We start from the raw sequence: 24,036 nt of genomic DNA on the forward strand, positions 1-24,036 counted from the left end.
GGCTCTAAAGTGCACATCCACAGACCTCTCATATAAAACTATTCAATTTTAGATTGTTTTAAAATACTACTTTTATTCAACATCTTAAAATTAAGAAGGAAAACCCAACTTAAGACATAACACAAAAGCTATTTTTGAAACAACAGATTTTTCTTTTTTAGATTAAAAAGAACAGACAAGTTAAATATGTATTTAAGTTTAATTTAATATACTATATTTTTTTTATGGAAATCCAAATTATAATAATCTGAAAACAGATGTTGCTAAACACACCATGCTTTAAGTTTAAAGGGAAGTATTGGCCTAGTGGTTATGGCATGGAGCTTGGAATCCTGAGGTTCTGAGTTTGAGCCCCACTCCCACAGCCATCAATTCTGGCTCTCTGAGCAAGACCCTTATCCCCCGATTGCTCCCAGGATGCCCTACGATGGCAGCCCACTGCTCCACAAGGGGATGGGTTAAATGCAAATGTAAATTTCTGCAATGTGAGATGAATAAAGTTAAATTATTTATTATTCTAACCATGTTAGTTTGAAGTAAACTAAACAATGACTCAATCGAACTAAGCTGCAACTAATTAACATAAACTGTACAGGATGTCAGAAATAAACCACATTAAAAAAATAACTTTTACACCTCAAAAACCTTTTCTTTTTCAATAAATTTAGAGGATGAGCTTTAATGCATCTTCTGTCCTGCTATCAGAGATTTTCAGAGCCATGAAATCATCAGCTGAAATGTTCAAAAGACTTTTGAAGACATAGTGATCAACTGCAAATGATTACCTTATGCTGAGTTCATACGGTCTGGCCCTCAGAGCTTATTATGGGCTTATGTTTAATTGTTATGTTGTTTTTTGACAGATGATCTTATCCAAAGCAAATTACAATTTATATAATAGGTGACAGAGTGGGGCTGCTCAGTGGAGCAGTGGGCAGCACTGCTGCCTTGCAGCAAGAAGGTTCGATTTGTGGCCCGGGGTCTTTCTGCATGGACTTTGCATGTTCTCCCTGAGCATGCGTGGGTTCTCTCTGGGTACTCTGGCTTCCTCCCACAGTCCAAAAAACATGACTGTTAGGTTAATTGGCTGCATGAATGGTTGTGTGCATGAATGGTTGTTTGTCCTGTTTGTCTCTGTGTTGCCCTGCGATGGACTGGCGACCTGTCCAGGGTGTACCCCACCTCTTGCCCATTGAAATCTAGAGATAGGCACCAGCACCCCTCGTAAAGAAAATGGATGTCTGGTGACAGAGTAGAAAGAGAGCAAACAGATTGCAGTAGAGGGTTGAGTTGTGTGGGGTAAGAAAGCTGTCACGGTCTGCAAGAGTTTTTTAAAGACATAGACATGCCTCTGTTCTGGAGTTCTGTGGGTTTACAGAGTTACATTTTAAGTGTTTTGATTCTCTTGAGTGGGCTGTAGGCTTTGCTAGCAAATCCTTGATGACTGGAGGGATTGAATCATGTAAAGAGATGGGAGCTGTTCAATGAAGTGCTTTGCTGTGCAATGAAACTTGAATTTGATGCAATAGACCAGAGGCTACCTGTGGGACCATCTGCAGAGCTTTCCAGGACATGGAAGCATAGATGTAGTTAAGGGTGGATATGACCATGGACTGCACCTGGAGCTCAGTGGTATTTTGTCTTTAGCACAGCCTTGTCTCTCAATGGTCGATTTTACACCTATGAGGTAATTTTATGCCATGTTGAGTCAACATGGAATTGCTTGCTTAAACTTTGTTGATGTTCGTATATATCTGTTGTTTACAAAGACATGTCTCTGGACCGAAATCAAATCCGTCACATTCAATGCTCCCTCTGCCACATTCCAGGTTACGTGTTCCTAATATGGACACAAGTTCATCCAGTCTGCTCAAGAATGTATATTAGACAAAGAAGTAGGGATTTACAAGGAGCACTTTGCTTAAACATTCCCAAATGTTAATTGTGATTATCAGTCAGCAAAGGTTTATTGTGTAGACTTCAATCAGAGAGTCTTGTTTAAACTAGAAAATAAGATGTAATGAAGGATTTCTTCTTTTTTCCTCCACTAACTGGATCTTCTAAATGAACACCATCTTAGAAACGTGTTCAGATATATTTTTTATTATTATATTGTGAAGTTTTACTATCTACCATATACGTTTCTGACAAAAGCATTTGTCAGAAAATCTGGGGAGAAAAAATACTTTACAAAATATTTATAAAATGTTCCACATTAAAACCAAAAATTTCTAAGTCTTTTATCTGGATTTTTATGAATATGAAGTCATACATAACTGAAACCTCTGAGGTCTTCACAGAACAGCTGGATTAAATTGCACACAGGTTGACTCTGGGTTGTCTCATGGGTCAGTGAATAGAGAAGACTAAACAATTGTGCATTCTTTGAAAGCGGAGTACAATTTTCCTTCACAACAATACAACACTTTGTTTACTTCGTTTAGTATAAATCCCAAACTTTGAATCTGAGGTTGCAAAATGTGAAGTGGAAAGAGTATTGCTCAGGGCACTGAAATCTGTAGGTCAGACAAATGTCTTAAACTTAATATTTTGGTAACACCGTCATCTTTTACGACAGTCAATGCAATTTTCTGGTCTCTGAAATGTATTCCTACAACTCAAACAACTTTCTTCTGTTAAGATTACATTTTAGTCTTACATTTTAAATGATGCAAACATCTGTTGCTGCTCTTTCGGAGCTTTTCGTCATTCTTTGTGATGCTATTAAATAAAAATTGGGGGTAACAGCAGGGTGTCTGTATTTACTTTGGGCTGAGTCATCATGGTTTCTTTACCAAAGAAGGAGATGAGTGAGGCTGGAAGTGAAGAGGGACTTATGTGTCAAGTGAGAAAATTACTCAATTTTCTTAAATAGTTGTAAACAGCTGAAGATCTGCCAAGATAAATCATGTAGCAGCTGAATATTACTTCAGAGCAGAGCTGTGACTGTTGAGTCTTGTTGCTCTCATCTATGCAGAAACATTTCTGACCACTTTTCTCCAGTTTCCGTTTGTGCAAAGCCAATGAGAACCAACTAAGAGTGCCTGTAGATTCCTGGTTGAGATCATTGTTTATTAGTGTTTCTAGAGTTTTTTTTCTTTTTTCCAGCTGCGCTCTCTGCTCGTCTTAAAGCTGCGCAGTTTGCGCTCATTGGAATCATCTCCAATAAAGCAAACAGAGGCGTCGCTGCTGGCGCACACTGACAGGCGCTCCTTCTCTGCATAGGTGAGTAAAACCCGCACATATATATCTGGCATATGGTTATTAAGCTGATATTTAGTCAATTTTAAAGGATTTTCACGAATTTGTTAAGCAGGGATGTTCATAAGGATGTTTTGGGGGCATTTAAGGACAAGGCAAGCGCCACTGTTTTCATATTTGAGAGCACATCCGAGTTGATTTACCTGAGGTTCAATGTTTACTTTGTTAAAAGTACTAAGGTATATTTTCTTTTAATTTTCAGTGACTCGATGCGCGTATTTTATGCACAACGTCCTCTAGGGCGCATTTTAAAAAACATATCCTAGTTTAAACAGAAGTAACTCTAGGATATTTTAAATGTGACCAGATGCACAGCACCAATAATGTCAGGAGGTTTGGCACAACAAAAAACAATAAAACACTTTTAGGAGAGTTATTGTTGCTATCATGGATAAGGTGGGTCCTAAATGTAAGTCTGATAAAACAATTACCTTAATAACGTCAACAAAAAAACAACAACATTCCACTTCATATACTTTTTTTTTTTCAAAACTACTTAATTATTTCAAGATAGTAGGTTAAAAAACAACAGATTTGATTATTTAAAAGAGACCAGGAAATGCTGAGTCCCTATATGATTTTTAACTCGCCCTATTTGTTATTTTAGCTTTTGATTCTGGTGTAAGTTTACTGCTTTGAAGCTAATTAAACTTTGTCCAATCTTTCAATATATTAAACATCTATCACTGACTCACCAGGATTTCCATGCGATTTATGTCTGAGACCATTCCCCTTCCTTTGTTCTTGAGGAAAAAATAATAAATTAAAGATGTGATATTGATCTTTGTTGTCAGTTTTATTAGGTTTTCTAGGTATTTTCTTGTTCGAATATAGCAGGGAAGTATAGCTGCATGTAACACAAGAGATAATGTAATTAAACAGGTAAGTTGAGCTTTATTAAGAAATTAAAGTTAGCAGGATTTTAGTAAAGAATTGCTTATTAGCTAGTGTTTTGAAAAACTCTTCTTTCCAGAAGCCATCTCTGGGTGGGACTTAAAACGCTGAAACAGAAATTAATAGCTACAGAGTTCTGTTAGATCCCATAAGTGGTAATTAAACTTGCATCATCATGGAACTGTTTTATTACTATTTATAATGCTACTTAACACTTACATAATTAAAGTTAAATGATCTTAAATTGGAGGAATTTAAGATCAGCCCCCATCCCCTTGGGGAGCAGTGGGCTGCCATTGTGCAGCACCAGAGGAGCAGTTATGGGTTAAGGGTTTTGCTCAGGAACCCAGAGTGCAGGCTGTGGGGATGGAATTGGGTATTTGCAACCTTCTCAGAGCACAAACACACGGCTCTAACCACTAGGCCAACACTCCCCCATTACCTATGAGTCATTTAAACAGAAAAGAGTTCCTAACCTTTAGACAACCAGGGCTTTGTCTGCACATAGAAAGCATCAGAGCAAACAACAGCTTGGCAATCAATATTGTATGTTGAGACGTAAAAGATGATTAAGAAATGTAGCCAAAGGTGATGCATCCTCCAGGATCCCCATGCATAGGAAAAATGTGTTGGACTGGGAGCAACAGTATCAGATAATGACATAATTAGAAATCACATTGGTTATTCACTGAAAAATGTATCTCTAAATATAAGAAGACCTAGTCAGGCAGCTCATTAGCAGTGGATGTAAGTCAAACAAAAAGTTGTCAAAACAGTAAGAAAACAAGATCATTTTGCATCATTAAGTTCAGGGATATAGCTTTTCATGGTTTTATAATCAAAACACTATAAATCTATCAATGGACTGCCTCTTATCCATTGAAGAGTGGCCAATTAACCATTGGAAGAATAAGATTACATAGTGAGAGCCCATGCATTTACAGGGAGAACATGCAGGAAATACCCCAGAATCAGGATTCAAATCCAGGATCTTCTTGCTTAAAGGGAACGCCAATGATTGTCGAATTGTGCAAGTAACCTTCATTTAAATAGTTTATAAACACATATGGCAAAGTTTGTTACGGTTCCTTTTTAGGAGAAATACATTAAGGAAACATTTGCTATTTAAGAAAAAAAGTACAAAAAGCAGAAAAAATAAAAGGTTCCAAAGGAAAAAGTGGATAAATAGTATGATTTTCTGGAATGATGTTTTGGGGAAAGAGAATATAATCTTATATTTATCTGAACTATTTGGACACTGAAACAGGGAACATGTTTAATCTAAACTTAATACAGAAGTTAAAGAAATGAACCTCCTCCCAATTAAAATAGATGGAAAAGGCTTTATTGTTTGGGAGAGCCTAACTGTAACTGGAGCTAGGCAGCTCACCTTCACAGGATCCACTATGAAGTCTACTGTGCATCAGGGAGCGTCTAAAGAGACCATCTGAAAAATAACGAAACCTTACCCTGTATGACAATAGCTAAACAGACACCAGTAAAGACAAGGCAAGGCCTAGGAAGACACTTTGTAGAGTGTCAAGCATCTCACAGCTGCAAGTGATGAGTGGGGCAAACTCGCTGCAAAGATTAGTTTAAAAATTAAAATCCAGTTATTTCAAGAAAAAGTGTGATTTTCAATTAGTTGATTTCTTGCCATGCTTTCCTTAGACCAATGGCGGATACTGGTAAGTTACAAAGTTGTTTCCAGAAGACGGTAAAACTATTAAGGGTGTCCTGACATTTTTATCAGAAAGAAAAAAATTTGAACAAAATTGGATTGAGTATCAATATCTGAATATTTCCTAGTAACATACAAACATTTTCCAGTCTGACTTCAGTAGTTATGTCCTTGAGCAGCCTCTTTACCTGTCTGGTCTGCCCCAGGGCAGCTGTGGATAATACTGAGCCTACTACATGTGACTCAGCCATTAAGACATACGTCCTCTCCCTTTTTTGTCTGGGATGCTGCCAAACCAAGGAAATGATGTCATCTTGGGGAGCAGGAGCTTAAGGCTCCTTTTCTAGCTCGCCCACTGTGCCCACATCTCCCCCAGTATGACCTCATCATCCCCTAACAACCACAAAGTCTTTATATGTGACTAAGTAAAGAATTAAATCCTACTTTAGCCAGGATAAGTTTTTAACTGTAGCTCTCACATCATTTCATTAACCTCTAAAGCAAACACAACTTTGGAGATAATGAATCTTTTTTGTTGATCAGGGGTCAACAAATCAGGATATCTGGCAGACGGAGGTATTTCAGTGCCAGAGGGAAACTTTTGTTGAAGAGACAATCTAATCACTCTTTTTTTATTATTGCAAATGGAGCAGAGAGTGAGAAAGAGGGTGCGTCTCGGTGCTTTCCACTTTGATGAATGGTAAGCAACAGCGCTCTCAGCAGGTCTACGCTGCCTTAAACAGGCAGGGCTGCCTGTTTCTCTACATGGGCTTAGAGGTCTGTGGAGGATAAACTGCTGTCCCCTTCAAGAGAGCAAAACGTAAACCGAATTATGCAAGAGTGTTTGGTGAATTATAGAGCAATGTGAGAGTAGAAAAAGGTGCCAGGAAAAATATGAATGAATCAGAATCATAGTTTTGCTATTAGATAAACAGATGTAATATTTAACCAATATAAAATATTGATATTAGTGATATTACAAAGAAAGGAAGGTCAAGGTAACATGCACAACATTATAAAGTGTTAACTGCTGAATGAATGTCTTTCAATACTTAGAAATGAGGAATTACAACATTTAATAAATAAGGTTTTGCTGTATTTAATATTTTAACTGACCCTCGGCATGATGGTAGCGCCACCATGCTAGTCATACCTCACTCAAACCTCATCATGACTCCTCCCAACATTCATCTTGTCATTGTGGCTAAACAGCTGAGATTTTGTTTGGTCCAACCATAGATCTATTCCTCTAGGAGGCATTTGGCTTCTCTCTCTATGAGCAGCTGCTCCCACCATGAAGGGAATTCAGGAGTTATTCTGCTGAATCTTATTGTCATATTAAAACTGCTGCTTGAGTGAATATCTGTCTCATGCTTCACCTCTGTCATTAAATGTTTATTGACTATGATATATAAATGCCAGATTTGAGCTTTGTCAGTTATCATAAGGAGATTAGAAATATATTCCGCAAAAATGACATCTCACTTGATGGTTCCAGGTTCATGACATTTTCAGACATACTGGATTTTGAGAAGATGTCTCCAAATTTGCTTAAGGTGCTAATGCTTTACAAAAATGTGCCGTGGGCTTTATTTATTTGTTTGTTTACTCTGCTGCACCCCACAATGTAATGAATACCTGACTACGGCTATGCATTCCAAAAATGTATCAGATTGAGGTTGGATCAACCGCTTTAGTGTTTGTTTGGGAATGTACTGAGACCACCCATCTCCTATGGCTCATTGTGCTGATGTTGTGATATGCACAATAGTGTGATTGTTTGGTTGGATTGCACCAAGGGGAGAAACAAACCAGGGCTAGTTTTTAATGCACTTAACATCTCATTTATAGAGGTAAGAATGAAAAACTTAAATCTGCTCTGATTTTGTTCTTTTTCATCCATTTTCAAACTTTTACTCTTTTTTTCCGCCTCTAGTTTGTAGAAAAACCTCATAAGACGTAAACCAACTATACAAGCTGTTATTTTCCACATTAATTTAAGTGTAGTTCCCAGTATCAGCAAAAGGAACTGCCTCTTTCCTGTATTTCCTGAACCATAGTGTGGGCCCAATGAACACCAGCCTTATCTGAAAATGTCCAAATTGTTTCCAAGCACCAACCCCTTTGGTTGGAAGTTGTTTGTGTATTGATAGAGCTCTCCTCATGGCCTTTTGTTCAAACATATTTTCAACATCGGTATGTCTGAGTGTAGCAGCCAAATCCTGACCTTATGTCTGCGCTGTAACACGGCTCCCTGTGTGAGGAAGCATGTGGAGTGCTTTGGGTGTGCTGGTGAGTCACCATTTCCCCTGATGGAGATCATTTGGCTCAGGTCATCTGCCTGCTACCAGATTTGGAGGGCGACAGAGTCTCATAAAAGTTCAGGGCAAAAGGTCATCTGTGGAAACAAGTTGCTGCCATGTAAACAATTTTGTTTTTGCAGTTTATAGACAAGGTTGGTGTTTCTTTCCCCATTTATGCCTCAATGATGCGATCTTAGATCTTCTTAAAAATAATGTGTTCTGTGTTGTAAACGTTCTTCCCCTTTGCATCTTGCATTTTAAAAAATTACAAAAATGTTACATATTATCCTGACTTATTTCATTTAAGATCAGTTAAACAGTTTTGTTAGTTTTTCTGGATTATTTTTGATTTGTTGCTGGTATATTAAAGGCAGTAGATGGAAACTAGGCCTCTTCTTGGCAGCCTTACTTCATGTTAGCTCAGTTGTCATAAATTTAAATAAATTTTCCTCTGTTTCTCAACCTGAAATATAATATTTTTAAATTATAGCCAACATGAGAACATGAAGATAAGCAAAAAATATTTCCCAGCATTTCATCTTAATATACACTATATTGCCAAAAGTATTTGCTCACCTGCCTTGACTCACATATGAGCTTAAGTGACATCCCGTTCCTAATCCATAGGGTTCAATATGACGTCGGTCCACCCTTTGCAGCTAGAACAGCTTCAACTCTTCTGGGAAGGCTGTCCACAAGGTTTAGGAGTGTGTTTATGGGAATTTTTGACCATTCTTCCAGAAGCGCATTTGTGAGGTTGCACACTGATGTTGGACGAGAAGGCCTGGCTCTCAGTCTCCGCTCTAATTCATCCCAAAGGTGTTCTATCGGGTTGAGGTCAGGACTCTGTGCAGGCCAGTCAAGTTCATCCACACCAGACTCTGTCATCCATGTCTTTATGGACCTTGCTTTGTGCACTGGTGCACAGTCATGTTGGAAGAGGAAGGGGCCAGCTCCAAACTGTTCCCACAAAGTTGGGAGCATGGAATTGTCCAAAATGTCTTGGTATGCTGAAGCATTCAGAGTTCCTTTCACTGGAACTAAGGGGCCAAGCCCAGCTCCTGAAAAACAACCCCACACCATAATCCCCCCTCCACCAAACTTTACACTTGGCACAATGCAGTCAGACAAGTACCGTTCTCCTGGCAACCGCCAAACCCAGACCCGTCCATCAGATTGCCAGATGGAGAAGCGCGATTCGTCACTCCAGAGAACGCGTCTCCACTGCTCTAGAGTCCAGTGGCGGCGTGCTTTACACCACCGCATCCGACGCTTTGCATTGCACTTGGTGATGTATGGCTTGGATGCAGCTGCTCGACCATGGAAACCCATTCCATGAAGCTCTCTGCGCACTGTTCTTGAGCTAATCTGAAGGCCACATGAAGTTTGGAGGTCTGTAGTGATTGACTCTGCAGAAAGTTGGCGACCTCTTCGCACTATGCGCGTCAGCATCCGCTGACCCCGCTCCGTCAGTTTACGTGGCCTACCACTTCGTGGCTGAGTTGCTGTCGTTCCCAAACACTTCCATTTTCTTATAATACAGCTGACAGTTGACTGTGGAATATTTAGGAGCGAGGAAATTTCACGACTGGATTTGTTGCACAGGTGGCATCCTATCACAGTTCCACGCTGGAATTCACTGAGCTCCTGAGAGCGACCCATTCTTTCACAAATGTTTGTAAAAACAGTCTGCATGCCTAGGTGCTTGAATTTATACACCTGTGGCCATGAAAGTGATTGGAACACCTGATTCCAATAATTTGGATGGGTGAGCAAATACTTTTGGCAATATAGTGTATCTTGCTATAAACCCAGAAATTGGACGCATATGATATGTTGGATTATTCTAGTAAACACTCTTTTTAATTCTAAACATTCCTGAACAAAGTTTCAAACTAAAAGTATCACAATTTATTTTATGTATTTATACCAAATAGGTATTCAGTTCAGGTAATAATGATTATCAGGGAATAAAACTTCTAAATGACAGGGTCACACAATATCTTAATGCACTGCAAAAACAATCAAATCTAAATATGAAATTTTTTCTTAAAATAACTGCATTTTTTGTAGAATTGAGGAGGTACGTGAGACACTTTGCCAACAGAACTATACAATTAACATTCAAAATAAGAAAAAAACAATTGCATTGTCTTATTTCAAGTGCATATTATCTAATTATCTAGTTTTAAGATAGAAAAATACTCATTTCGTTTGCAAATCATCTTATTTACCCACTCAAATTTAGCGGAAATATGTTTATTTTAAGACATTTTTACTTATTTCTGGGTGATTTTTGCAGTGTGAAAGTATGCATTCCTCTTGAGCTTTTTAAAGTTTTGTCAAATTGAAACCAGAACCTTCAATTTATTTATTTTGTTTTTAGGGTTTTGAATCCATACATTATTGTGGATCACAAAGAGCTGGAAGGAAATGATACCATCTTTTGTTGTGTTACTCACTACCATCTTTTGAGTAGAGGTTTCAACTCCAGTCCTTAAGGATCAACACTGTGCAGTTTCTTACACAGTATTTGGTTTCTTCGCCAGAGTCAAAGATCCAGGTAATAATCAGGACAAAGAAATGTAGCTGCATGCCTCCAAAAACCAATCAGCCTCTTGATTTGGGTTTGTTGGACCAGGATCTTGTTGGCCCAGTGGGCACTGACCCACGAGACCCGCGATAAAAAGAGTTTAATTTGAAGAATCAGGTTGAGCTCAACTCAGCCAGATTAAAAACATGACAAACAAAACCTTTTCAAAATTAAGCAATAAATAATGTGCAGGAGAAATTATCTCCTCAGGAGGTATGTGTTGGCTGGTTTGGTTTTGGTGGATTCAGAGTAATTGGGGGACAGATCCTAAAAGAAGGACGAATGTAATGTAGTGTCCTGTGGTAATGGAGCAAATCAAATCAATAATTACAAGCAGATGCCTTTTAAAACGCCACATCAGATACACAAATTCACCAATGTTTGTGCTTTTTCTGTCTTTTGTATATTTTTTTCTTGAAATTAACAGTTTGGTAAAAGTATTTACATTTTTTTTTACATTTTGTCTTGTTACAAAAACAAGAATGAATGTACTTTAAGGCTATTGTGTGACATAACAGAATTAAGTAAAGCATAACTAAAGTTGAAGATGATTTATGGTTTTCAAACATTTTTTTAAAGAGTAAAATGTGGTGGTGGCAGCTTTATGCTGTGGGGATGCTCTTCCATAGCACAGACAGAAAATGTAAAGCTGGTGGAAGCCAATCTCAGCTAATTAATAGTTAGTGCCAGTTTTTATGTATTTACATGTTATTGTAATTACAGTTTTTCTGTGAAGGCCTCGGAGGTTTGCTAAAGACATGGCAGGAAGAACAACCTATAAATTGACTCTAGAGGAGCTGCTGTGATCGAAAAAAGCTTTAAATTTAGGGCTTTATGAACCCCATTTAAAGTTAGAGACAAGCTGATGTAAAAGGTTCCTCAGGTCAGGTTAGACCAAAATAAAACTTACTTGTCAAAATGGAAAACATCTTCTCTGGTGTTAAGATGGCTCATTCTGACCTCTTCATCCAAACACTGACACATGGTGGAAAACATGATGCTGTGGAATGATGCTCTTTGGCAAAACAGAGAAGGCAAAAATGATTTATGGATAAAAAAGATGAAAAGGGAAAATAAAAGACCTAAATCAAACCCATTATCTTAACAGGGCTTAAAATGGATGCTAAAAGATGGTCCCCACCCAATCTAAACAAGTTCAAGTATTTTCCCAAGAAAATTGGGAAATATCCTGCATAGTCCTGCTTCACTGGTCCACTCTGCTCAGTGTCAGCTTGTCTTCTCTGTCACTCATCCTTTAGGAGTTGATTTAACATTTGTTCATGTTCTAAACTGTCCAACAAAACATCTCATCCCAGGGCAGAGGGAGTATCTGTTATCCACAGTGGAGTAAACCTTTAGTTCACATTTTCTCTTTATATAATATCTGATGTCAGTGTTATGGAATCCAAAATATATCCCCTAATCTATCCTCCCTCTACCCAGCTATATTCTATAATCCATATCCTAAAAAGGACAGGGGAGATGAAGGTTGGATTTGGATGAGGGGTCAGTGGTGGTCTGGGTCACAGAGGGGTATAAACAGGCCGCCATAGTACACTGATGCTCACGGTTTCTTGGTCTGACTCTCTGTGGATGCTACAACTCCATTTTTCTTTTTTTTATCTCTTTTTTCCCCTGATTGGAACCAAGCATGACTTTCTACAGACATTCAGGTAAAAATTAATCTAAAAAAGCAGATTGATGAGTTTAAAAATGTACCTCTTACTTCACAATAAAAAAAAACCGGGACTCTTGTTTGTTTTGGCGTGCTCTCATCATCAGAGCTTCAAAAGTTGAGTGTTTTTTTTTTATTAAGCAGAAGCGTATTCCAAAAAATGTCAAAGAAAAATTAGAAGGAATGTGTTTTCCTCAAGAAACAGAGTTTGCATTTTGGAAAGTCTTTTTTTCTTCAGTTTTTTAATAGTTATCAGATCAACAATAATCAAATTTATCATTTTCATTCCTGCAAAGATTCATCTTATTTTTAGTTTTGCAAATTCTAATAAAAAAATTGAACATTTACATTAACATTTATCCTTGTTTGGCTGATTAGAAAACTGATGTGCTCCTCTCAGATGACTTGTGTAAAAGGTTTTAATGATAAAACATAACACTTCCTGTTCTTCGGAAGGAAAAAAATGAATCAGGTGCTGAATAACTTCACATTTACGCAATATGTTTCACCTTAGCCTTATGCTGAAGCTGGTTTTTACTCATTATGTAAGATGTAGTTTAATTTCTACAACACAAGCCTTACTAATAATATAAAACCATGTTAAAATCAGCAGGCTAATCCATTATTGTCCATAAACTGGAATATCATTTTTCTGCCTTTTCTCATATAGTTTGTAAACTGCTATGACACTGATTATTTCTTGACTGATAATTAATGGTCTAACTATTGATTTTAATGCATTGTGGTGTTTACCATTCATTTTGATAAGAATTAAAAACTACTCATCATTCCCTAAAAAGATTAAGAACTAACTTACAAAGGAATCTTAGGAAAGTAAAATTATACAGTATCTACATATTTTTCTGATTCTTATTTTATTGTTCTTTACATCTAAGGATTTTGTAGCTCTTGGGAAACTTTTACTTGTATTTTTGTATGCTATTGTTATTTTTTCTGCTGTTTTGGCAGTATCTATAAAGTATGATTCTTAATTAGATATTAAAAAAACAACAACAACCACCTGCAAGCTTGTAAACACATTCAACATGTTGAGTAATGTGGCATTGCTTGCTTAAAACAAATAAAAATATATTCTGCACGTCGTTTCCCTGTAAGCTCAGCAATAGACAACAAATCAATCTAAAACAAGGTATTTTGTACAGAGAATCTTTTTATTATTATCTTTCTGTGTTCAGAAAAAAAAAATAGTTTGCTATTGTAACCACCTAAATATTTATCAAACATCTATCAAAGTTCATAACAGGCTTCAGCATGTTATCTGTAACAATAGCTACATCGTTATCCTCTTTTTTTTTATTTGCTTCAAATAAAAGCGTTTGCCAAATGCCTAAAAATCTGTATGACATTTCATTTAAAAGCAACAAATTATAGAAACAATCACATAAATCCAGAATTTATAATTTTGCTTTTATCTATATGACAAAATAAGTATTTTAAGAACATGAAAGAATGTTTTACATTTATTTCTATTAAAATTACACCTTTGATCGTATTCGAATCAGAGCGTCGGCAATCAACTGGTTAGATACTATGATATAATGACTTTCTCTATTCTGAATATGGTTTAAAACTAAGATCTAGGTAAGATGTAATGTTATTGGTCCATCAGTGCATTAGCTGGTACTTTAATGGACCTATTGGAATTAAACCTATGCTTTAACATGCAAATAGGGATGATCAAGAGTTTCTTATTAGTTCACCACTACTAACTCTATCATAGAGTCACTAAAGTAGGAAAATTGGCTCTGGCTGGATAGTCCTCTATAAATCACAATCAGCTAAAAGAGCTTGATTGATACAACTTGAGTATCAAGTTGTATCAATGGGATACTATGGCCTCTATATAATGTAAGATAACCCAGTCAAGGCATTAAAGGGATTGAAATGGATCTTATTTTACTGTAGTCATGAAAGATGCTCTCCATAAGTCCAGATTTCTGTTAGAGGAATTTGAAATTATAGCGTAAAGATACCTTAATCTATTTTCCCTGGATGTCATGCTAATATCTGACTATCAGAATGCCACAGACGTTGTTTTTTGTGGAAAAATAGATTATAAGTCATGTTGTTGGTCAGATCATCTCTTAACTGAGGTGACCCTTTCCACTGTAGAGGACTTCTCTCCAAAGTGGACGCAATTTTTATAACCCCCTCCCTCCATAACTGAGGGTTAGTGCGTATAGACAGATGGCAGCTGGCACTCTGTTTGCAACAAAGATTAAAGTAAGGACCAACAATAGCTGCTTATCCCCAACAGGCATCACTTTGTGGCCCTTTAGTTCTTTAAATAGATATTCTGATCCGCTCGGCTCACCAGAAGCCTGTGTCAGACAGGTTGTGTTATTTCTGGGTCCCCACTCCATCCCTTATCCCTGCAGCACAGCTGCACATTGCTGCCTGGCACCAGAACTTCCCATCCGTCCGTCCGCACACAACAGGGGTCAGACCGTGCTGTGGGAGGCTCAACACGCTCACTCATGGCTGTTTAATACATCCCACTTAAATAGCATCATTAATATTTGCTTCGTTCCCATGGTTACCCGGTCAAAATGTCATTCCACCCATTGTTTCCTGCTTAGTTCCTGTTGTTGTAGATCAGATCAAAACAACTGTGCTGCTGTGCAGGTAATGATCAGCTGATGGAAAGGGTGATGTAGATAGATATCCGGTTACATGAAACTACAGTTTCTGTGGTGAAAATCCAAACTGCTGATGAATACAGGCTAAGCTGAGTTGTTTACCCAAGCAGCTGAAGAGTTTAACGATGCAGAGTTCAGATGAGGTTTGGGAAGAATGAGCCTTTTAAGATACAAGGGCTTTGCAGGGGAAGTCTGATAAAACCAGAGCGAGCAGCCATCTGTGTTACCTCACTCACACATCTCTCATCGGTTTGGTATGTTGCTGATTGAAAGAGCCTGAATTCTGACCGGGTCTAGCATGTCTGTCGCAGAATTTGGAGAAAGATTTGCCCTTCATTTAGGCTATATTTCTCGTTTTGCTTTACAGTAAAGTTGTCTGATAAATTCATTTTGAGAGACAAAGAGTCACAAAGATTGCAGATAGACAGAATAAAATGTAAAACCACATTTTATATATTTTTTCCTAAAATGTGTTTGCATTTCTACTTTTTAATGCTCCAAAATAGGGCCAGCTTCACATGCAAGAAGGGAAAACATGTCTAGCCAAGCAAAAATCACATCAGATAAAGTTATTGTATAAATAAATGTTGAAAATGTAACAGTCCATGTTAAAGATGGTTAATACAAGGGATGCACCGATCCGATATTTTTATCGGTATCGGTCCAGATATAAGGGGAAAAAAATAGATCGGTATCGCTGAAAATTGAATTGATATAGGGGCCGATCTATTCATTCTAACTCTATGCTATGCTCTGCCGTCATGCAGCAGCACAACAACACAACACGGCCATATTGTTTACAATGGAGCGAGTGAAAGGATCTGTGGTGTGGAGGTTTTTCACGCTCTCTCAGCCTACTACTCCAATGGCTACGTGCAATATTTGTGGGAGAAATGTTCCGAGGGGCGGTATTAAATCTTCAAACTATAACGCCACCAACTTATTGAAACACTTCCAGAAGTTTCATAACAAGGAAGATGCTGAGATTATCGGATTCGGCAAACAAAAAGGAAGCAGCTTACTTCTTTGGAAAGAAATGAAATTTTTCCATGCAACAGTATAGAGTTCAAAAAAATCACAGAGATGATACTTGATAATGACACTTTTTTAAAAATGTTGATCAAGTCAGAGGACTTTTGGTTTAATATTTTGTGCACAGTTGTTAAATAAATGAGTCATAACTTTTATATTTGGGTTGTTTCCACTTTTATTTATTTAAGAAAAGGGAAGTCAAAGCATATGCACAGAAGAATGATCCCAGTTTTTTTTTACACAATAAAACAATTTTTTAGGTAATGTGTCTGTTTTTGGTGCTGTTTTTGGTATCGGTATCGGCCGACTTTAAACTTCAAATATCTGTATCGTATCAGAGGTGAAAAAAGTGGATCGGTGCAGCCCTAGTTAATACTAATGAAGTTGATAGCTCACCTCTCAGTGAGTCAACCACAACCACAGATATAGTGAAAGGGTTTTTAATCAAAGCACATCCAAGTGTTAAAATGGCGGGTCAAAATCTAGATCTAAATCAAATACAGGATGTTTAGCAAAATCTGAAAGTTACTTTTTATAAATGATCTTTCAGTCTGACTGAGCTAGAGTTGTTTTTGTTTTGTTTTTTCAGGGCTAGGAAAACTGACTTAAACCCTTTGTAGAAATCAGCCGAGAGAGAGAGAGTGCAAACATAATTTAATGGCAATTTAACTTGTCATTTTTTTGTTGTGAAATAACCGTGCCTTTCTCTTCTTAAAAATGATGCTTGACTTTGTGTTGGTTTATCGCATAAAATCCAAGCTTTTACAACCCCCACAGTCAAACATGGAAGTGGCACGATCATACTGTGGGGATATGGCATGTAATTTGGGAGAGGGTGGAGGTGTCAGCAGCACTTAGGGGAAAGATGGATAATGCTCAAAAAAGAAAATATAGCTGCACAATCAGCTAGAGGCTGCACAAGACTGAACACTAGAACCATGGTTCACATTCTGGATGGTAAAAGCCACAGCAAGCCCTGCAGGAGAAAGGTTTAGATGAAAGCATGTTTGAACATTAGAGTGGCCTAGTTAAAGTCCAGAAATAGGCCATTCTGTGATTGTCTACTATATAACATCCTTAAAATTATTTGTTGACAAAAACTGTTGGAAACACTTCGGTTGTATTGCCGTTTCAAATTTGTTTCATTTTTTTTTTTCTTCACACATGGTACCAAGGATAAAATGCAGCCCTTCTCCCTATTTCCTAAATGAGCCTTTAGCTTTTATCTGCTTTTTATTTTTAGGGAAACTCTGCCCCCATCTGGTGACTCAGCACAAACTAGATTTGTTTCCTTCACCATTTAGGTCCCAGGAGTTACCTCACCTCCACCATGACAGATCGCTTCGACTGTTACTACTGCCGGGATAACCTGCATGGGAAGAAGTATGTAAAGAAGGATGAGAAGCATGTGTGCACCAAGTGCTTTGACAAACTCTGTGCCAACACCTGTGCCGAGTGCCGGCGCCCGATTGGAGCTGATTCAAAGGTAAAGTTACCAAAACACAAACACAATTTAAACCAATTTTAAACACGTTGAGCTAAACACACTGATATGACTTTAATGTTTTTTTTTTTTATAGATTTTACATGACAAGATAAAGTAGAACATATTCATGATGCATAATGAAAAGGACTTTTATCTTTTTCATTTTCTAAATGAGAAGCTTTTTTTTATTAAGTCCCCTATTAATGGGCTGGACAGGGGCCAGTGTCCCTGTAGATATGTCCCTGGCCCCTGAACCAAATAAATAATACTAAATAAATGTCCAGTTATGATATACACTGGCACAGAAACCATAAAAAAAATTGAGGTTGTTTTCCTCACAGTTTCTTTTTAATAATGATTGAAAATTTAAGTTGCTCCACATTTAGCTTATGTCAAATTCCAGCAGGCTCAAGCTTTTAGCTGCTAAATCTTAGGTGACCTTGGATGCAAGTGGCTCTTCGGCTCACTTAATATTTCCACCAATAACCCTTTATAGAGCATCAGTGAGGTCTAGAAGCACAATATTTATATATCAGCAATTCAGCAAAGCTACAGCTGTGTGGCTGTACATGTTATTTTGGCATTAGACCAAGTAGATGAGCCCTTGAATTATATATTACTGACTGTAAATGAAGCTCTAAAAAAGATAAGTTAAGAAAAAAAGGGTAAAGCTAAATGAAAAAGTTAAAAATCTAATTGAACGGTTAAAAAGTTAATAAGCTGAGTTAAAAAGTAAAAACTGTAAGTGGCTGTATCAGCATTAATGCTCTATGGTTACGCTGTAAAAAAAAATGTGTTTCATTCACTCTGTGTGTTTTTCATGGATCTCTTATAGAAACACTTTTGTTATTCTTCTCAATATATTAAGGCAATCGGGTGTGTCTTGTTATTATATTGACATAAATTTTTGCCATAAAAATATATATATTGTTTTATATTACAAAAGTAAAAGGGCCTGTCCTAAAGCTAAAGCCTGGAAAACATTTTCAAATGTTAAAAATGAATGACCTACCTCCTATTCTTTGGTTTCAGGAGCTGCACCATAAGAACCGCTATTGGCATGAAGACTGTTTCCGCTGTGCCAAATGCTACACGCCGCTGGCAAATGAGCCTTTCAGCGCCCGAGATGATGGCAAGATCATGTGCGGCAAGTGTGGTGCCAGAGAGGACGGCAACCGCTGCCAGGGCTGCTACAAGGTGGTGATGCCAGGTGGGTTGGACGCCTCCTATAGTTACGACTGTTTTCTTGAACTCCACTAAGTTTATATTATGGTTATGCATTTTGCAAATTACCACTATTCACATTCTATGAGAGGGATTTGGGTGGGAAGTGCAGAAATAGAGTAGAGAAGGTTGGTGCTCAGAGGTATCAAAAGTATTAATGTTTATTACTCAAGTACAGTAGAATTATAAATCCTACTGTTTAATTAGAGTATCAACTTAAGCTTTTTAATCAAGTAAAACTATAAAAGTAGAATTTTCAAAACTATTAAAGGTAATGCAGGAAAACATGTTAAGGACAGATTATCTACGTCACAACCCTATTAAAGGAACATTTTTCTACAATTCTGAATATCTTCCTTGTACTTCATTTTCTTAGTTTTATATCTAATGGCAACATTGCCAAATTTAACTTTGCATCATCTTGAATAACGATTCATTTATGTGGCAAACAACAGGTTGGTGCAGCACCAAGTTCAACCACAAAGAAATAAATTGTCTGAATGAACCAAATTATTTTTTAGATGGTTTACATTTTTTTTTTAAAACACCGAGTCATAACAAAAATGAGCTTAAATTAAATTAAAGTAGTAGTAGTAGAAGTAGAAATAATTGCAAAAAAATATAAAGAGTAGAAGTAAAAAGTTGTCTAAAAATAATTACGACAGTATAGATAGCCAACATTTCTACTTAAGTGAGGTGATCAAGGATTTGTGCTTTGTTATTAAAAAACCTCTGTCTTTGCTACAGTTTGAGATCCCATCTTTAAGGTTATCCTTGTTTTAGACTAGTGCTCAGTTGGTGATTTTACCAAAAATAACACCTTGGATTATCTTAAACATGTTATGGGCCTCTAGAAATCCCTCGATACCCACAGAGTGGTGAACAGAGGTGCTGATTAAATAGCAGACTCGTTCTGGACCATAAGGAGGTTTTTATTGAAAAGGCTGGCTGACCAGATTATTCATTATCCACTGTTGAAACTGGCTTTATTTTCTCACGTTCAAAATGGCAGTGTAAAAGTCATTCTCACTGTCTTAATATTTTGCTTCCTAGGAGGCAGACTTTATTGTAATCCAAAGCTCTGTTGATCAGGTGTTTTTTCTAAGTACTCTCTGATTTGTTTTAAATGAATAAATAATGGAAAATATCTTCTAAGGTTTTTATAAATGACTGTTGGGATAAATCCGTGAATTCAGTTTATCCCAATTTCTTTTTTATAAAAAAACATAAATTGGGTATGAAGTGTGGGAAGTAATTTGGATGATCAATTGAAGAGCTACAGTTGTGTTCGAAATAATAGCAGTGCCTCAACAGCAGCAAGAAAATCACTTGTTTTATTAACATTTCAAACTCTATACCCCAGATAAGTTTCTGGGGGGGTAAAATAAAGGTATAGAAAACCAACAAACCCAACAGGACAGCAATGCATACTGTGGATTCTGTGAAATTGAATGATTAACTGAAAAGGGTGTGTTCAAAAAAATAGCAGTGGTGAGTTCAATTAGAGAGGGCATCAATTAGGGAGGGTATTCTGGGAAAAAAGGGTGTTAACAGGTGATCCGTATTTAAGGATCAAGACAACTGGCATGCTGGCTGTGCATTTGTCCTGAAAAAACAAGGAAAATGGGTCGTTCAAGACACTGTTCTGAAGATGAGCGTTTCCTAATAAAAAAATTGATTAAAGAAGGGAAAACATACAAAGAGGTGCAGAAAATCATTGGCTGTTCAGCTAAAATGATCTCAAATGCCCTGAAATGGGAGCAAAAAACTGAAAAACGAGGAAGAAAAAGAAAGACAACCCCTCGAATGGACAGAAGAATAGCCAAACTGGCGAAGACTCAGCCAATGATGGGATCCAAGAGGATCAAGCAAGACCTTCAGTTGACAGTGAGTACTGTGACAATCAGAAGACGTCTTACTGAGGTTAACCTTCCAGCAAGAAGCCCCCGCAAAGTCCCACTGCTGAGAAAAAGACATGTGCAGAAGCGTTTACAATTTGCCAAAGAGCACATTGACTGGCCTGAAAAGAAATGGCATAATATCTTGTGGACAGATGAAAGCAAGATTGTTCTTTTTGGGTCTAAGGGTCACGGGCAGTATGTCAGACGCCCTGCAAACACAGAATTCAAGCCACAGTACTCACTGAAGACCATTAAGCATGGTGGTGCAAGCATCATGATATGGGGATGTTTTTCATACTATGGTGTTGGTCCGATTCACCGCATACAAGGGATCATGGATCTGTTCCAGTACATCAGGATCCTGGAAGAGGTCATGCTGCCATATGCTGAGGAGGAAATGCCTTTGAGGTGGACCTTTCAACAGGATAATGACCCCAAACACACCAGCAAGCGAGCAAAAGCATGGTTCCAGATGAACAAGATTCAACTGATGGAGTGCCCAGCACAATCCCCGGACCTTAATCCCATTGAAAACTTGTGGGCTGACATAAAAAGTGCAGTGCATGAGGCAAAACCAAGAAACGCTGAGGAATTGTGGAATACAGTGCAATTATCCTGGGCTGCAATACCTGTGGAACGATGCCAGAAGTTGGTTGACTCCATGCACCACAGATGTGAAGCAGTCATCAGAAACCGTGGTTTTGCAACAAAATATTAGTTTAGGATACTCAGCTAGGTTCACTTATCAAGAATTTCTTTGTTTGTACAGTACATTTTTGAGTTTCCACGGAAAGATGGCAACACTGCTATTCTTTTGAACATGCCATTTCTTACTTTATTTGAAATATTATTATTATTTAAGTTTTGATGACTTTGCGCAATTGTTTTGCTTTGGAATAGAATGTACTGTGTCCCCAATGTATCTGTGTTCATTAAAGTACAATTTCTTTGAAGAATTTTGACATTTACTCATTTTTCTAAAGGCACTGCTATTATTTCGAACACAACTGTATGTATTTGTCATGTCTGCTGGATTCCATTCTACTGCTTAGAAAGCATGACTTTAATATACTTTATACATGCTGCAGGATGCACACTGCATGATACAAGCTGCTGCCCCCCAAGCATTTGTTTTCTATTCCTCAATGTTATTAGAGGCCATGCTGTGTGCAGACATGTTCAAGTATAACTGCTAGTCACTAAATGCATGAAATGGTAGCTAAGATCCAAAGATTACTTTGAAACGCCATCCAGAAAGCCACTGTCGGGATGGAAAATGGAGGAAATTCTTTAAAAATTTGATAAAAATTCACTATATTTAAAAATTGTATTTTGTTTTTGTAGGATCCCAGAACGTGGAGTATAAGAACAAAGTGTGGCATGAGGAATGCTTCACCTGCTTTGAGTGCAAGCAGCCAATCCGTACACAGAGTTTCCTTGCCAGGGGTGATGACATCTTCTGCGCTCCTTGCCATGACAAGAAGTTTGCCAAGAAATGCTATAAGTGCAAGCAGGTACAGGGAGCTACAGTGTTATGGTACATGCGTTGTCAGCTCAACATCTTTGTCAACATGCTCCTTTCCTTGTTTTATCAAGCCTATCACCTCTGGAGGGATCAGCTACCAGGACCATCCCTGGCACTCTGAGTGTTTTGTGTGCGAAACCTGCCGTAAACCGTTGGCGGGAACTCGATTCACCGCTCACGAGGACCACGTTTATTGCGTGGACTGCTACAAGACCGACGTGGCTAAGAAATGCCACGGCTGCAAGAACCCAATCACAGGTAGGACCAACGTTAAATATATGGTCTTATTATAAAGAAAAAGTAAAATAACACACTGGATTTTTATTAAATCTTAACAAGAGATGGTGTTTGTCTCTCGAGGCTGCAACTAATGATTATTTTGCAAATGGACAACATGTGGACTATTTTTTTGATTAATAATCAGATAATCAAAGGTTCCTTAAAAAAAGATTTTTTACTTAATTAAACGAGGTGAAACTAAAACTTGTCCACTTGAGTTCTGAAAAGACGAAAAAATTTATTTTTTTTATCTTAAATGCTAAATGTTGATATATTTTTTAATTTTCATATAATTGCTGTTCTAAATGAGTTGCTCTGTCAGGTAAGGGGATATTTTAGTCTCCATAACTAACGATTAACCGATTACTAAATTAGTTGATGATTATTTCAATAATCGATTAATCACAATTAAATTAATTGTTGTCAGCCCTATTCACTACATAATTATATTTAATAATTGTATTTATGTGTGATATGAAAAAAAAATATATATTTTTATCTTAACGGGGAAACTCTTGGAAAATGAAGATGCTGAGGAACTTTACACTGTAATAATTCAATGAATACAAGAACAGTACATCATAGAGACACAACAGAACCTACAGCAACACAATCTTCAAATTATGTGAACTATGACCCTTTTAGACCCGTCTGTCAATATTAGGAGTAGACAAACTGTCCTGTTTTATAGGTTGGTTCCATTTTGCATTTAAATAAGAGCTAGGAACCATACTGTGGTATGGGAGTGTCTTATCCAGATTGGTTGTTTCTGGTTAAAGCAACAGAAGTTTAGATCTTTAATAAGTGGAAATATAACATCAATGAGGCATTTAAAGAAATAGTTCAGACTTTCTGACATGGAGTTCTCAATTGGGGAGGTTAATATATTTTTCTGTATAATCAAGGTAATACCCACTGATGTCTTTGAATGTCTGTTCTGCAGGGTTTGGCCATGGCACCAACGTGGTGAACTATGAAGGATACTCCTGGCACGAGTACTGCTTCAGCTGCAAGAAATGCTCCCTCTCCCTCGCCAATAAGCGCTTCGTTATCAACGCGGAGCAGATTTACTGCCCCGACTGCGCTAAGAAGCTGTAAACAGATACGCAAAACATCTTTATTCATGAGGAAACCGCTTCAATTGTAGTTTATGACTAAAATGAATTTTTTCTGAATAACATGCTAGTCTCAAGGTTTCTGCAAACTGCTTCTGCACTAGAGCTTCCTGGCAACCATGCAAACTGCATCTAGACTCCGTCTGCAACACGGCAACAGAATTTGTATGAGAGGGTTTAATTCTGATGTTTTTAAGATCATCTGTTGCTTTGTAAGAATGTCAGTGCCTTCTAGGAATCGTTCCTGGATGAAATGCTTTTATCCTGCCTGCTGTCTGAAAATACTTGCTTTGATTAATAATATTGCTGGATTTGAAATAAAAAAGCTGGATAATAAACCAGTTGTATTATTAAAAGTTGAAGTTTAAAGGAAATAAAAAACATTAAACCCCCTTTTTTTTGCCTTC

At 37.4% G+C, this 24,036-nt stretch overlaps 1 protein-coding gene across 2 annotated transcripts; it reads left to right on the top strand.

Annotated features, from left to right (window-relative positions):
• The first annotated feature begins 3,091 nt into the window (after positions 1 to 3,091).
• fhl1a (four and a half LIM domains 1a) lies at positions 3,092 to 24,022 on the top strand. Of its 2 annotated transcripts, none has more exons than XM_038289584.1 (6): positions 3,092 to 3,225; positions 17,404 to 17,585; positions 18,618 to 18,795; positions 22,055 to 22,224; positions 22,307 to 22,493; positions 23,458 to 24,022. In XM_038289584.1, the coding sequence occupies exons 2-6, from the start codon at positions 17,430 to 17,432 to the stop codon at positions 23,610 to 23,612; spliced, it is 846 nt and encodes a 281-aa protein (XP_038145512.1). In that variant the 5' UTR covers positions 3,092 to 3,225; positions 17,404 to 17,429; the 3' UTR covers positions 23,613 to 24,022. The 2 variants fall into 2 exon arrangements, with proteins under 2 accessions (XP_038145512.1, XP_038145511.1); XM_038289583.1 differs by lacking the exon at positions 3,092 to 3,225 and adding an exon at positions 12,250 to 12,405.
• Positions 24,023 to 24,036: the final 14 nt, after the last annotated feature.

This window comes from Cyprinodon tularosa, unplaced genomic scaffold (genome assembly GCF_016077235.1).
Source record: "Cyprinodon tularosa strain WSP-4 unplaced genomic scaffold, ASM1607723v1 ctg27, whole genome shotgun sequence".
In the NCBI taxonomy this organism is placed as follows: Eukaryota; Metazoa; Chordata; class Actinopteri; order Cyprinodontiformes; family Cyprinodontidae; genus Cyprinodon; species Cyprinodon tularosa.